This window comes from Salvelinus alpinus, chromosome 13 (genome assembly GCF_045679555.1).
Source record: "Salvelinus alpinus chromosome 13, SLU_Salpinus.1, whole genome shotgun sequence".
Taxonomy (NCBI): domain Eukaryota; kingdom Metazoa; phylum Chordata; class Actinopteri; order Salmoniformes; family Salmonidae; genus Salvelinus; species Salvelinus alpinus.
In genome coordinates, this window is record NC_092098.1 from 54,249,962 (window position 1) to 54,262,441 (window position 12,480).

The window sequence follows — 12,480 nt, forward strand, 5'->3', positions numbered from 1 at the left end:
GTAAAAAGTATATAAAACAAAAACATACTTTGAGCTAGCGCAAAAATGTCTTTCATATAGTCTGTTCCCCGGGCGACTGACTAGGTATCCCCCTTATCGTCTGTTCCCCGGGCGACTGACTAGATATCCCCCTTATCGTCTGTTCCCCGGGCGACTGACTAGATATCCCCGTTATCGTCTGTTCCCCGGGCCGACTGACTAGATATCCCCTCTCTCTTATCGTCTGTTCCCCGGGCCGACTGACTAGGTATCCCCCTCTCCCTTATCGTCTGTTCCCCGGGCCGACTGACTAGGTATCCCCTCTCCCTTATCGTCTGTTCCCCGGGCCGACTGACTAGGTATCCCCTCTCCCTTATCGTCTGTTCCCCGGGCGACTGACTAGATATCCCCTCTCCCTTATCGTCTGTTCCCTGGGCGACTGACTAGGTATCCCCCTCTCCCTTATCGTCTGTTCCCCGGGCGACTGACTAGGTATCCCCCTTATAGTCTGTTCCTCGGGCGACTGACTAGGTATCCCCCTCTCCCTTATCGTCTGTTCCCCAGGCCGACTGACTAGATATACCCTCCCCCTTATAGTCTGTTCCCCGGGCGACTGACTAGGTATCCCCCTTATCGTCTGTTCCCCGGGCGACTGACTAGGTATCCCCCTTATCGTCTGTTCCCCGGGCCGACTGACTAGGTATCCCCTCTCCCTATAGTCTGTTCCCTGGGCGACTGACTAGATATCCCCTCTCCCTTATCGTCTGTTCCCTGGGCGACTGACTAGATATCCCCTCTCCCTATAGTCTGTTCCCCGGGCGACTGACTAGGTATCCCCCTCTCCCTTATCGTCTGTTCCCCAGGCCGACTGACTAGATATACCCTCCCCCTTATAGTCTGTTCCCCGGGCGACTGACTAGGTATCCCCCTTATCGTCTGTTCCCCGGGCCGACTGACTAGGTATCCCCTCTCCCTTATCGTCTGTTCCCCAGGCCGACTGACTAGATATACCCTCTCCCTTATAGTCTGTTCCCTGGCCGACTGACTAGATATCCCCTCTCCCTTATCGTCTGTACCCCGGGCGACTGACTAGGTATCCCCTCTCCCTATAGTCTGTTCCCTGGGCGACTGACTAGATATCCCCTCTCCCTTATCGTCTGTTCCCTGGGCGACTGACTAGGTATCCCCCTCTCCCTATAGTCTGTTCCCTGGGCGACTGACTAGATATCCCCTCTCCCTTATCGTCTGTTCCCTGGGCGACTGACTAGGTATCCCCCTCTCCCTATAGTCTGTTCCCCGGGCGACTGACTAGGTATCCCCCTCTCCCTTATCGTCTGTTCCCCGGGCGACTGACTAGGGATCCCCCTCTCCCTTATCGTCTGTTCCCCGGGCGACTGACTAGGGATCCCCCTCTCCCTTATCGTCTGTTCCCCGGGCGACTGAATAGGTATCCCCCTCTCCCTTATCGTCTGTTCCCCGGGCGACTGACTAGGTATCCCCCTCTCCCTTATCGTCTGTTACCCGGGCGACTGACTAGGGATCCCCCTCTCCCTTATCATCTGTTCCCCGGGCGACTGACTAGGTAACCCCCTCTCCCTTATCATCTGTTCCCCGGGCGACTGACTAGGTATCCCCATCTCCCTTATTGTCTGTTCCCCGGGCGACTGACTAGGTATCCCCCTCTCCCTTATCGTCTGTTCCCCGGGCGACTGACTAGGTAACCCCCTCTCCCCTATCGTCTGTTCCCCGGGCGACTGACTAGGTATCCCCATCTCCCTTATCGTCTGTTCCCTGGGCGACTGACTAGGTATCCCCTCTCCCTTATCGTCTGTTCCCCGGGCCGACTGACTAGGTATCCCCTCTCCCTATAGTCTGTTCCCTGGCCGACTGACTAGGTATCCCCCTTATCGTCTGTTCCCCGGGCCGACTGACTAGGTATCCTCTCTCCCTTATCGTCTGTTCCCCGGGCCGACTGACTAGGTATCCCCCTTTCCGCTTATAGTCTGTTCCACCTTGCCTGGTGGGACTTGCCTGTCACCACCTTCGGGTCTCTGCTGGCCACTCCTGCTAGTGCTCTGCTAGCTCCAGTCTCAATAGTCCTGTTACCTCTCTCCAGACCACTCATCGGGAGACCCTTCTGACATCCCAGGGGGCAACTCTTGCGTTGCTGTAGAGCTCTGGTAACAGTGTAGGGTTAGCTGTAGAGCTCTGGTAACAGTGTAGGGTTAGCTGTAGAGCTCTGGTAACAGTGTAGGGTTAGCTGTAGAGCTCTGGTAACAGTGTAGGGTTAGCTGTAGGGTTAGCTGTAGGGTTAGCTGTAGAACTCTGGTAACAGTGTAGGGTTAGCTGTAGGGTTAGCTGTAGAGCTCTGGTAACAGTGTAGGGTTAGCTGTAGAGCTCTGGTAACAGTGTAGGGTTAGCTGTAGAGCTCTGGTAACAGTGTAGGGTTAGCTGTAGGGTTAGCTGTAGAGCTCTGGTAACAGTGTAGGGTTAGCTGTAGAGCTCTGGTAACAGTGTAGGGTTAGCTGTAGAGCTCTGGTAACAGTGTAGGGTTAGCTGTAGGGTTAGCTGTAGGGTTAGCTGTAGAGCTCTGGTAACAGTGTAGGGTTAGCTGTAGGGTTAGCTGTAGAGCTCTGGTAACAGTGTAGGGTTAGCTGTAGAGCTCTGGTAACACTGTAGGGTTAGCTGTAGAGCTCTGGTAACAGTGTAGGGTTAGCTGTAGAGCTCTGGTAACACTGTAGGGTTAGCTGTAGAGCTCTGGTAACAGTGTAGGGTTAGCTGTAGAGCTCTGGTAACAGTGTAGGGTTAGCTGTAGAGCTCTGGTAACAGTGTAGGGTTAGCTGTAGAGCGCTAGTAACACTGTAGGGTTAGCTGTAGAGCTCTGGTAGCAGTGTAGGGTTAGCTGTAGAGCTCTGGTAACACTGTAGGGTTAGCTGTAGAGCTCTGGTAACAGTGTAGGGTTAGCTGTAGAGCTCTGGTAACACTGTAGGGTTAGCTGTAGAGCTCTGGTAACAGTGTAGGGTTAGCTGTAGAGCTCTGGTAACAGTGTAGGGTTAGCTGTAGAGCTCTGGTAACACTGTAGGGTTAGCTGTAGAGCTCTGGTAACACTGTAGGGTTAGCTGTAGAGCTCTGGTAACACTGTAGGGTTAGCTGTAGAGCTCTGGTAACAGTGTAGGGTTAGCTGTAGAGCTCTGGTAGCACTGTAGGGTTAGCTGTAGAGCTCTGGTAACACTGTAGGGTTAGCTGTAGAGCTCTGGTAACAGTGTAGGGTTAGCTGTAGAGCTCTGGTAACAGTGTAGGGTTAGCTGTAGAGCTCTGGTAACAGTGTAGGGTTAGCTGTAGAGCTCTGGTAACAGTGTAGGGTTAGCTGTAGAGCGCTAGTAACACTGTAGGGTTAGCTGTAGGGTTAGCTGTAGAGCTCTGGTAACACTGTAGGGTTAGCTGTAGTGGTGATGGTGGTGGGGTGGGGTGGGGTGGGGGGTAGGATTTGGGATGTGAATGAAGGAATGTTTTGCGTTTAACTTGCTTAAGAGGCAGACCACTTTGTTATTACATGAAGCAGATTAGGGCAGACAGCTGAAACACACACACCAGCTATGCGCGGTGACCTACCCACCCAGGAGCTATAGCAACAAGCGGAATGACCTCACCTAAAAACAAGTTGGTGCGTTGGCGAATCTTGGAAACGATCGGGATATAAACAAACAATCTATAGCCTGTTGACGGTTTAATAAATATTATCGATAATATTAGGCCTACCTAACCTACTAATAAAGTCTTAAATCCCACGACCAGCCACTGGCACACGACTAAACCGTTAGGTCTAATTAAAAGCCTACAGGGCACCTATTTATGCACAGCTTGTCATGAACCGGCACTAGGTTACAGTTAACCATGAGCTTCCCAAAATACTGGCCCTTGTCTTCACACACGCCGAGGTTACCATAGTCACGAATCACAATGCGAAGTCCTACTACTCAAATACTGTAATTATTATATTAAGTTCCAAGATAAAACACAATGTTTCTTAATTCATTCATCCCAGCACAGGTTTAAATTAATACATTTGGTGTGTGGAGATTACATCAATGTAGCCTAACGGTGTCTTCTACGCCGGGCGGGTTAAAGTTGGGTTATATAGTTAACAGTGAGGGAGAGCGGAGAAACGAAAAGCCCCCCAATTGACTGACCTGCCAAGCGCCTCTCCCGGACATTCCTCCACAGTAGAGCCCAAGCCTTGGACGTGGAGTCCCGCAGCTGCTCGCTGATCGACCGGCGCAGCTGGAGCTTGGCTGACTTTCGCTTCGTCGTCATTGTAAACGGCGACACATAATAATATTAATACTACTACTACTAGCACACAAGAGACTCGGTTTCCACGCACAAATAAACTACAATGACACCCGAAAATCGTTTTCCCCCCTACCCCGTTTAATTTCCTGATAGCTGTCTAGCTGGGTGTGAGCGGGCTGCTTGCCGCAATAGCCGTCACCCGTCTCTCCACCTGGTCCGCGGCGTCACCTTGCTGTACAAAGAGACAGCGAGGGTGTTTTAAGGGGAAAGCGGTAAAACATAGTCCACTTTATTTTAGGTTCCCGCTGTAGTGTATGATTGTAATGTCCACTGTTCTTCTATTCCTCCCTGTGAATGACGGATGTTTGAGGTCAGCCTGGATACACACATGGCTCTCTCTCTCTCTATCTGTGTGTGTGTGTGTGTGTGTGTCAATGCCAGATGTGAGTGAGTGAGGGGTTTTTGAAGTTTCCTGCTGCTCTCACTCTATTGCTTATGCACGCCATTCTCCCCCCCTATCTCTCTGTCAGACAAGAGCCTCTGTCAGCGATTAGCCACCCCCCACTAACACACACACTCATCCTGATGTCGGTTAGTGGAAAATGAACTGCTTTTTGGGGGGGGGCATCTAGATGTACGACTATATTGTCCTTTGTCATATCCAGCAACTTTGATTATAAACAGTAAGTGTAGCTGTAAGAGGCGACCAGAAGGAGAATAACATATTCTATGTGTATACACAAACCCAACCAGGTGGGTCCACCTGTATACAGCTGAGAGCTAAACTTACTCATTTTTAAAAAGTGTCATTAAAAAGTCGACATGTTGATGCTCCTGATTGTAGGAGGGTTCTAGAACACAAACGGAACCAAGCCAAGCAACCAATCAGCCACTCTCTTCCTCCCTCTCTTCCTCACTCTCTTCCTCCCTCTCTTCCTCCCTCTCTTCCTCCCTCTCTTCCTCCCTCTCATCCTCCCTCTCTTCCTCCCTCTCTTCCTCCCTCTCATCCTACCTCTCATCCTCCCTCTCTTCCTCCCTCTCATCCTCCCTCTCATCCTCCCTCTCTTCCTCCCTCTCTTCCTCCCTCTCATCCCCCCTCTCTTCCTCCCTCTCATCCTCCCTCTCTTCCTCCCTCTCTTCCTCCCTCTCTTCCTCCCTCTCATCCTCCCTCTCTTCCTCCCTCTCATCCTCCCTCTCTTCCTCCCTCTCATCCTCCCTCTCTTCCTCCCTCTCTTCCTCCCTCTCTTCCTCCCTCTCTTCCTCCCTCTCATCCTCCCTCTCATCCTCCCTCTCTTCCTCCCTCTCTTCCTCCCTCTCTTCCTCCTTCTGTTCCTCCCTCTGTTCCTCCCTCTCTTCCTCACTCTCTTCCTCACTCTCTTCCTCCCTCTCTTCCTCCCTCTCTTCCTCCCTCTCTTCCTCCCTCCCTTCCTCCCTCTCTTCCTCCCTCTCTTCCTCCCTCTCATCCTCCCTCTCTTCCTCCCTCTCTTCCTCCCTCTCTTCCTCCCTCTCTTCTGCTGATGAACAGCAAATGAGGCCACTGGATTTTAGTTATAATTTCCCCCTGTAGTTTAATTTCTAATGTATTTTACCTATCATAAAACTTCAATTAATAGCCCGGTTATTTATTTGCTTAAATCACTGAACACAACAGGCAATTATTTTAGAGATAGGCTTCTATTTGAGACAGGCATCGGTTTCCTTAATTAATGCACTCAGCTTTTGCTCATTTGCGTAGTACATTTTTTTAATTCCAGCATTTCACTTACAGCATTTTTAATAGACTTCTTCATTTCCTGCACTAATGTGTTATCATTTACAAACTGTGTCACGTTTATTTTGTCTTAGTATGCCTCTAGCTTCCGGCGCCGACAGAGTTGGCCGACCTCGCTTCGCGTTCCTAGGAAACTATGCAGTATTTAGTTTTTTTACGTGTTATTTCTTACATTGTTACCCCAGGAAATATGAGATATTATTACATAAAGTCGGGAGGAACTACTGGATATAAGAGCAACGTCAGCTCACCAACATTACGACAAGGAATACGACTTTCCCGAAGCGGATCCTCTGTTTGGACCACCACCCAGGACAATGGATCGGATCCCAGTAGTAGACCCAAAACAACGGCGCCGCAGAAGGGGCAGATGGAGCGGTTAACAAATACAATTTGACAAATACAATTTGATTTGATTTGATTTCGTTTGCCCGAAGTTGTGGTTTCCACTAGTTACCACAGTCACAAAGTCAAAATTGGCTATATCATAAAAATGTATTTTAAGGTCTAATTTTAAGGTTAAGTATAAGGTTAGCAGTGTGGTTAAGGTTAGAGTTAAGGTTCTGGTTAGGTTTAAAAACACAGGAGGCTGCTGAGGGGCGAACGGCTCATAGAAATGGGCCGGAACAGAGCCAATGGAAGGGTCATTACCACAAACCAGTCCTCCCCAATTAAAGGTGCCACCAACCTCCTGTGGTTGAAATCACCTTTAAGTAGATATACTGAAAAACGATATAAACGTAAACATGTAAAGTGTTTCATGAGCTGAAATTAAAGATCCGAAGAATGTTCCATAGGCACTAAAAGCTTATTTCTCTCAGATTTGGTGCACAAATGTGTTTACGTCCCCTGTTTGTGAGCATTTCTCCTAATAAATAATCAAGATAATCCATCCAGGTGTGGCATATCAAGAAGTTAATTAAACAGCATGATCATTACACAGGTGCACCTTGTGCTGGGGACAATAAAAGGCCACTCTAAAATGTGCAGTTTTGTCACACAACACAATGCCACAAATGTGTCATGTTTTGAGGGAGCGTGCAATTGGCATGCTGACTACAGGAATGTACACCAGAGTTTTTGGCAGAGAATGTAATGTTCATTTCTCTATAAAAAGCTGTTTTTTAGAGAAATTGGCATTACGTCCAACTGGCCTCACAACCACAGACCACGCCAACCCAGGACCTCCACATCCGGCTTCTTCACCTGCGGGATCATCTGAGACCAACCACCCGGACAGCTGATGAAACTCAGGAGAATTTCTGTCTGTAATAAAGATCTTTTGTGGGGAAAAACGAATTCTGATTGGCTGGGCCTAGCTCCCCAGTGGACGGGCCTATGCCCTCCCAGGCCCACCCATGTCTGCGCCCCTACCCAGTAATGTGAAATCCATAGATTAGGGCCTTTTGAATTTATTTCAATTGACTGATTTCCTGATATGTGTCACGATCGTCGTTGTGATCATACTCAGACCAAAGCGCAGCGTGAAATCGGTTCAACATCTTTTTATTTACCGAACCAAAAAAACTATAAAAAATACACGACCAGTTAAGTTCAAGAAGTGCAAGGTGATGTAGTGGAAAACGATTGTAAACGATGATCGCCGTTCACGATGAGTAAAGTTACGCTCCTTATATTTTCAATACGTGTTTGAGAAAAAGGTGTGTTGCCCTGTCCTGCCCTGTACTGCCCTGTCCTAACCTGTCCTAACCTGTCCCTGCCTGTCCTGTTCTGTCCAAGCCTGCCCTGTTCTGTCCTCGCCTGCCCTGGGTCTGGGTATCTGGTATGACTGTTACTGGGGAGAGAGAGCAGAGCTGCTAATTTATAACAGTTAACATGCTGACATGACTGTTGACTGGAGGTGATGAGAGGAGAGGAAAGGAGAGAGAGGAGGGGTGATGAGAGGAGGCACACATCACACACACACACACACACACACACACACACACACACACACACACACACACACACACACACACACACACACACACACACACACACACACACACACACACACACACACACACACACACACACACACACATACCAAGAACAGATATTTTACACCCTCGGAGCACCAGAATATCCCAGAGGCGTAACCTAAAGCCATAAAGTCTGGAACAGAGAGACAACAGGGTGACCAGGGTCTGATACATGACCTCATGAGCTAATTTTTGTGTCAAAGCGTCCATGCGTCAGAAATGATCAGGACACTTTAACAAAATCATACATTAACACTTTACCAGCTAAAGGACACATCGGACAGGCAAAAACTCTCCCTGTCATAACAGGATAAAACCCAGGAGAACAACTAGATAAACCCCTACCTCCCAGAGCAACTAGATAAACCCCTACCTCCCAGAGCAACTAGATAAACCCTACCTCCCAGAACAACTAGATAAACCCCTACCTCCCAGAACAACTAGATAAACCCCTACCTCCCAGGAGAACAACTAGATAAACCCCTACCTCCCAGAACAACTAGATAAACCCCTACCTCCCAGGACAACTAGATAAACCCCTACCTCCCAGGAGAACAACTAGATAAACCCCTACCTCCCAGGAGAACTAGATAAACCCCTACCTCCTAGAACAACTAGATAAACCCCTACCTCCCAGAACAACTAGATAAACCCCTACCTCCCAGGAGAACTAGATAAACCCCTACCTCCTAGAACAACTAGATAAACCCCTACCTCCCAGAACAACTAGATAAACACCTACCTCCTAGAACAACTAGATAAACCCCTACCTCCCAGGAGAACTAGATAAACCCCTACCTCCTAGAACAACTAGATAAACCCCTACCTCCTAGAACAACTAGATAAACCCCTACCTCCTAGAACAACTAGATAAACCCCTACCTCCTAGAACAACTAGATAAACCCTTACCTCCCAGGACAACTAGATAAACCCCTACCTCCCAGGACAACTAGATAAACCCCTACCTCCCAGAACAACTAGATAAACCCCTACCTCCCAGAACAACTAGATAAACCCCTACCTCCTAGAACAACTAGATAAACCCCTACCTCCCAGAACAACTAGATAAACCCCTACCTCCTAGAACAACTAGATAAACCCCTACCTCCTAGAACAACTAGATAAACCCTTACCTCCCAGGACAACTAGATAAACCCCTACCTCCCAGGACAACTAGATAAACCCCTACCTCCCAGAACAACTAGATAAACCCCTACCTCCCAGAACAACTAGATAAACCCCTACCTCCTAGAACAACTAGATAAACCCCTACCTCCCAGGAGAACAACTAGATAAACCCCTACCTCCCAGAACAACTAGATAAACCCCTACCTCCCAGAGGAGGTTCGCAGGTCAATCCTACCTGGGATTCTCCCTGAGATGACTCAGCTACAGCCAATCAGAACTCAATGTGTGTGTGCGTATGGTGTGTATGTGTGTGTTTGTGTGTATGCCTCTTACCAAACACACAGCGAAGTATGTGTGTCTACCGGGAGAGGAATTTGATCCCGTAACGTTTACAGAACCGGGAATCGGAGGGATTATCTTAAATTGACATGACGGCTGGAATACTGTTCTCATGTGAATGTGGAAAAGGTCGTGTTCCCGTCCAAAATGGCACCCCGTTCCCTACGCATTGCACTACTGTAGACCAGAGCCCTTCACTACTTTAGACCAGAGCCCTTCACTACTTTAGACCAGAGCCCTTCACTACTTTAGACCAGAGCCCTTCACTACTTTAGACCAGAGCCCTTCACTACTGTAGACCAGAGCCCTTCACTACTTTAGACCAGAGCCCTTCACTACTTTAGACCAGAGCCCTTCACTACTTTAGACCAGAGCCCTTCACTACTGTAGACCAGAGCCCTTCACTACTGTAGACCAGAGCCCTTCACTACTGTAGACCAGAGCCCTTCACTACTTTAGACCAGAGCCCTTCACTACTGTAGACCAGAGCCCTTCACTACTGTAGACCAGAGCCCTTCACTACTGTAGACCAGAGCCCTTCACTACTTTAGACCAGAGCCCTTCACTACTGTAGACCAGAGCCCTTCACTACTGTAGACCAGAGCCCTTCACTACTGTAGACCAGAGCCCTTCACTACTGTAGACCAGAGCCCTTCACTACTGTAGACCAGAGCCCTTCACTACTTTAGACCAGAGCCCTTCACTACTGTAGACCAGAGCCCTTCACTACTTTAGACCAGAGCCCTTCACTACTGTAGACCAGAGCCCTTCACTACTTTAGACCAGAGCCCTTCACTACTTTAGACCAGAGCCCTTCACTACTTTAGACCAGAGCCCTTCACTACTGTAGACCAGAGCCCTTCACTACTGTAGACCAGAGCCCTTCACTACTTTAGACCAGAGCCCTTCACTACTGTAGACCAGAGCCCTTCACTACTTTAGACCAGAGCCCTTCACTACTTTAGACCAGAGCCCTTCACTACTGTAGACCAGAGCCCTTCACTACTGTAGACCAGAGCCCTTCACTACTTTAGACCAGAGCCCTTCACTACTGTAGACCAGAGCCCTTCACTACTTTAGACCAGAGCCCTTCACTACTTTAGACCAGAGCCCTTCACTACTGTAGACCAGAGCCCTTCACTACTGTAGACCAGAGCCCTTCACTACTGTAGACCAGAGCCCCATGGCACCCATTCCCTATTGCATTGTACTACTGTAGACCAGAGCCCTTCACTACTTTAGACCAGAGCCCTTCACTACTTTAGACCAGAGCCCTTCACTACTGTAGACCAGAGCCCCATGGCACCCTATTCCCTATTGCATTGTACTACTGTAGACCAGAGCCCTTCACTACTTTTAAACAGAGCGGCATGTGAAGCCGGGAGAACGGGAGAAAGCGGGACAACCACAACTTTCACTGCAATTGACGTTGCGGCCTTCAAAGTTCACTCTGTATACAAAAATGTCGGTCAGAACCGGTCGAGAACCGCTCAAAGTCCCCTAAAATCGACTTAACGATGACCAGAAAGAAAATGTAAAAATGTAAATTCAGCATGAAACTGAGCCTTCAGATGTGTTTGGTTATTGATTAGTCCAGATCATGATTATATCAACAGAATACTCCAGAATTCTACCAACTTACGCTGAGGTCATTGGTGAGAGCCACTACCTAGACACACAAGGTTTATATCCCTCAGTGTGAGTCACTGTCTGAGAACACTGTTCAGTATTCACGATGGCTATTGGCTAACTTGCCCTCTGACCTTTATGGCTGAGCCCTGTGATAGGGTCAAAACATGATTGACAGGTGGCTTTGACACAGAGGGACCGGACGAGGACTCTACAGTGACTCTGGAGATGGAGTTGACAGAGAAGGGAGAGCGAGAGAGAGGCGGGGGGGGGGGGGGGGGGGGGGGTGAGAGAAGAGGGAAGAGAGAAAGAGATAGATACAGAGAGAGAGAGAGAGAGAGAGAGAGACAGAAAGAAAGAAAGAGAGAGAGAGAGAGAGAGAGAGAGAGAGAGAGAGAGAGAGAGAGAGAGAGCCGTAGGGTGAGACAGGGATGAAGCTTGAGCCCCACCCTCATCAACATATATATCAACAAATTGGCGAGGGCACGAGAACAGTCTGCAGCACATGAACTCACCCTACTAGAATCTAAAGTCAAGTGTCTACTGTTTGCTGATGATCTGGTGCTTCTGTCCCCAAACAAGGAAGGCCTACAGCAGCACCTTGATTTTCTGGTGTTCCAAACAAAAGGTCCAGTTGCCAGGACCACAAATTCAAATTCCATCTAGACACCGTTGCCCTAGAGGACACAAAAAACTATACTTACCTTGTTCTAAACATCAGCACCGCAGGTAACTTAGTCATTTAGTAGTCATTTAGGCAGGTTACCTTAGTGTTCTTGGGCACAGGGATTATGGTGGTCTGCTTGAAACATGTTGGTATTACAGACTCGGTCAGGGAGAGGATGAAAATGTCAGTGAAGACACTTGCCAGTTTAAATCACTGGGCAGCTCGCGGCTGGGTTTCCCTTTGTGGTCCGTAATAGTTTGTAAGCCTTGCCACATCCAACGAGCGACAGAACCGTTGTAGTAGGATTTAATCTTAGTCCTGTATTGACGCTTTGCCTGTTCGTCTGAGGGCATAGTGGGATTTTTTTATAAGTGTCCAGATTAGTGTCCCGTTTCTTAAAAGCGGCAGCTCTAGCCTTTAGCTCGGTGTGGATGTTGCCTGTAATCCATGGCTTCTGGTTGGGATATGTACGTACGGTCACTGTGGGGACAACATCGTCGATGCACTTATTGATGAAGCCAATGACAGATATGGTGTACTCCTCAATGCCATGGAATGAATCACGGAACATATTCCAGTCTGCGCTAGCAAAACAGTCCTGTAGTGTAGCATCCACGTCATCTGACCACTTCTGTATTGAGCAAGTCACTGGTGGTTCCTGCTTTAGTTTTTGCTTGTAAGCAGGAATCTG

General features: G+C 48.6%; 1 protein-coding gene across 3 annotated transcripts in view; it reads right to left on the minus strand.

Moving 5' to 3' along the window:
- The window catches only part of LOC139537933 (stAR-related lipid transfer protein 13-like), a 142,691-nt gene that overhangs the window by 75,750 nt on the left and 54,461 nt on the right, over nt 1–12,480 (minus strand). Inside the window, exon 1 of one of the 3 annotated variants that reach the window (XM_071339835.1) lies at nt 4,170–4,731. The exons of the other annotated variants lie outside the window; for them this stretch is intronic. Within the exon in view, the coding sequence (XP_071195936.1) occupies nt 4,170–4,293 (124 nt within the window). The 5' untranslated portion in view covers nt 4,294–4,731. Of the gene's footprint in view, nt 1–4,169; nt 4,732–12,480 lie in introns of those variants that run through there. 3 annotated transcript variants of the gene reach the window in all.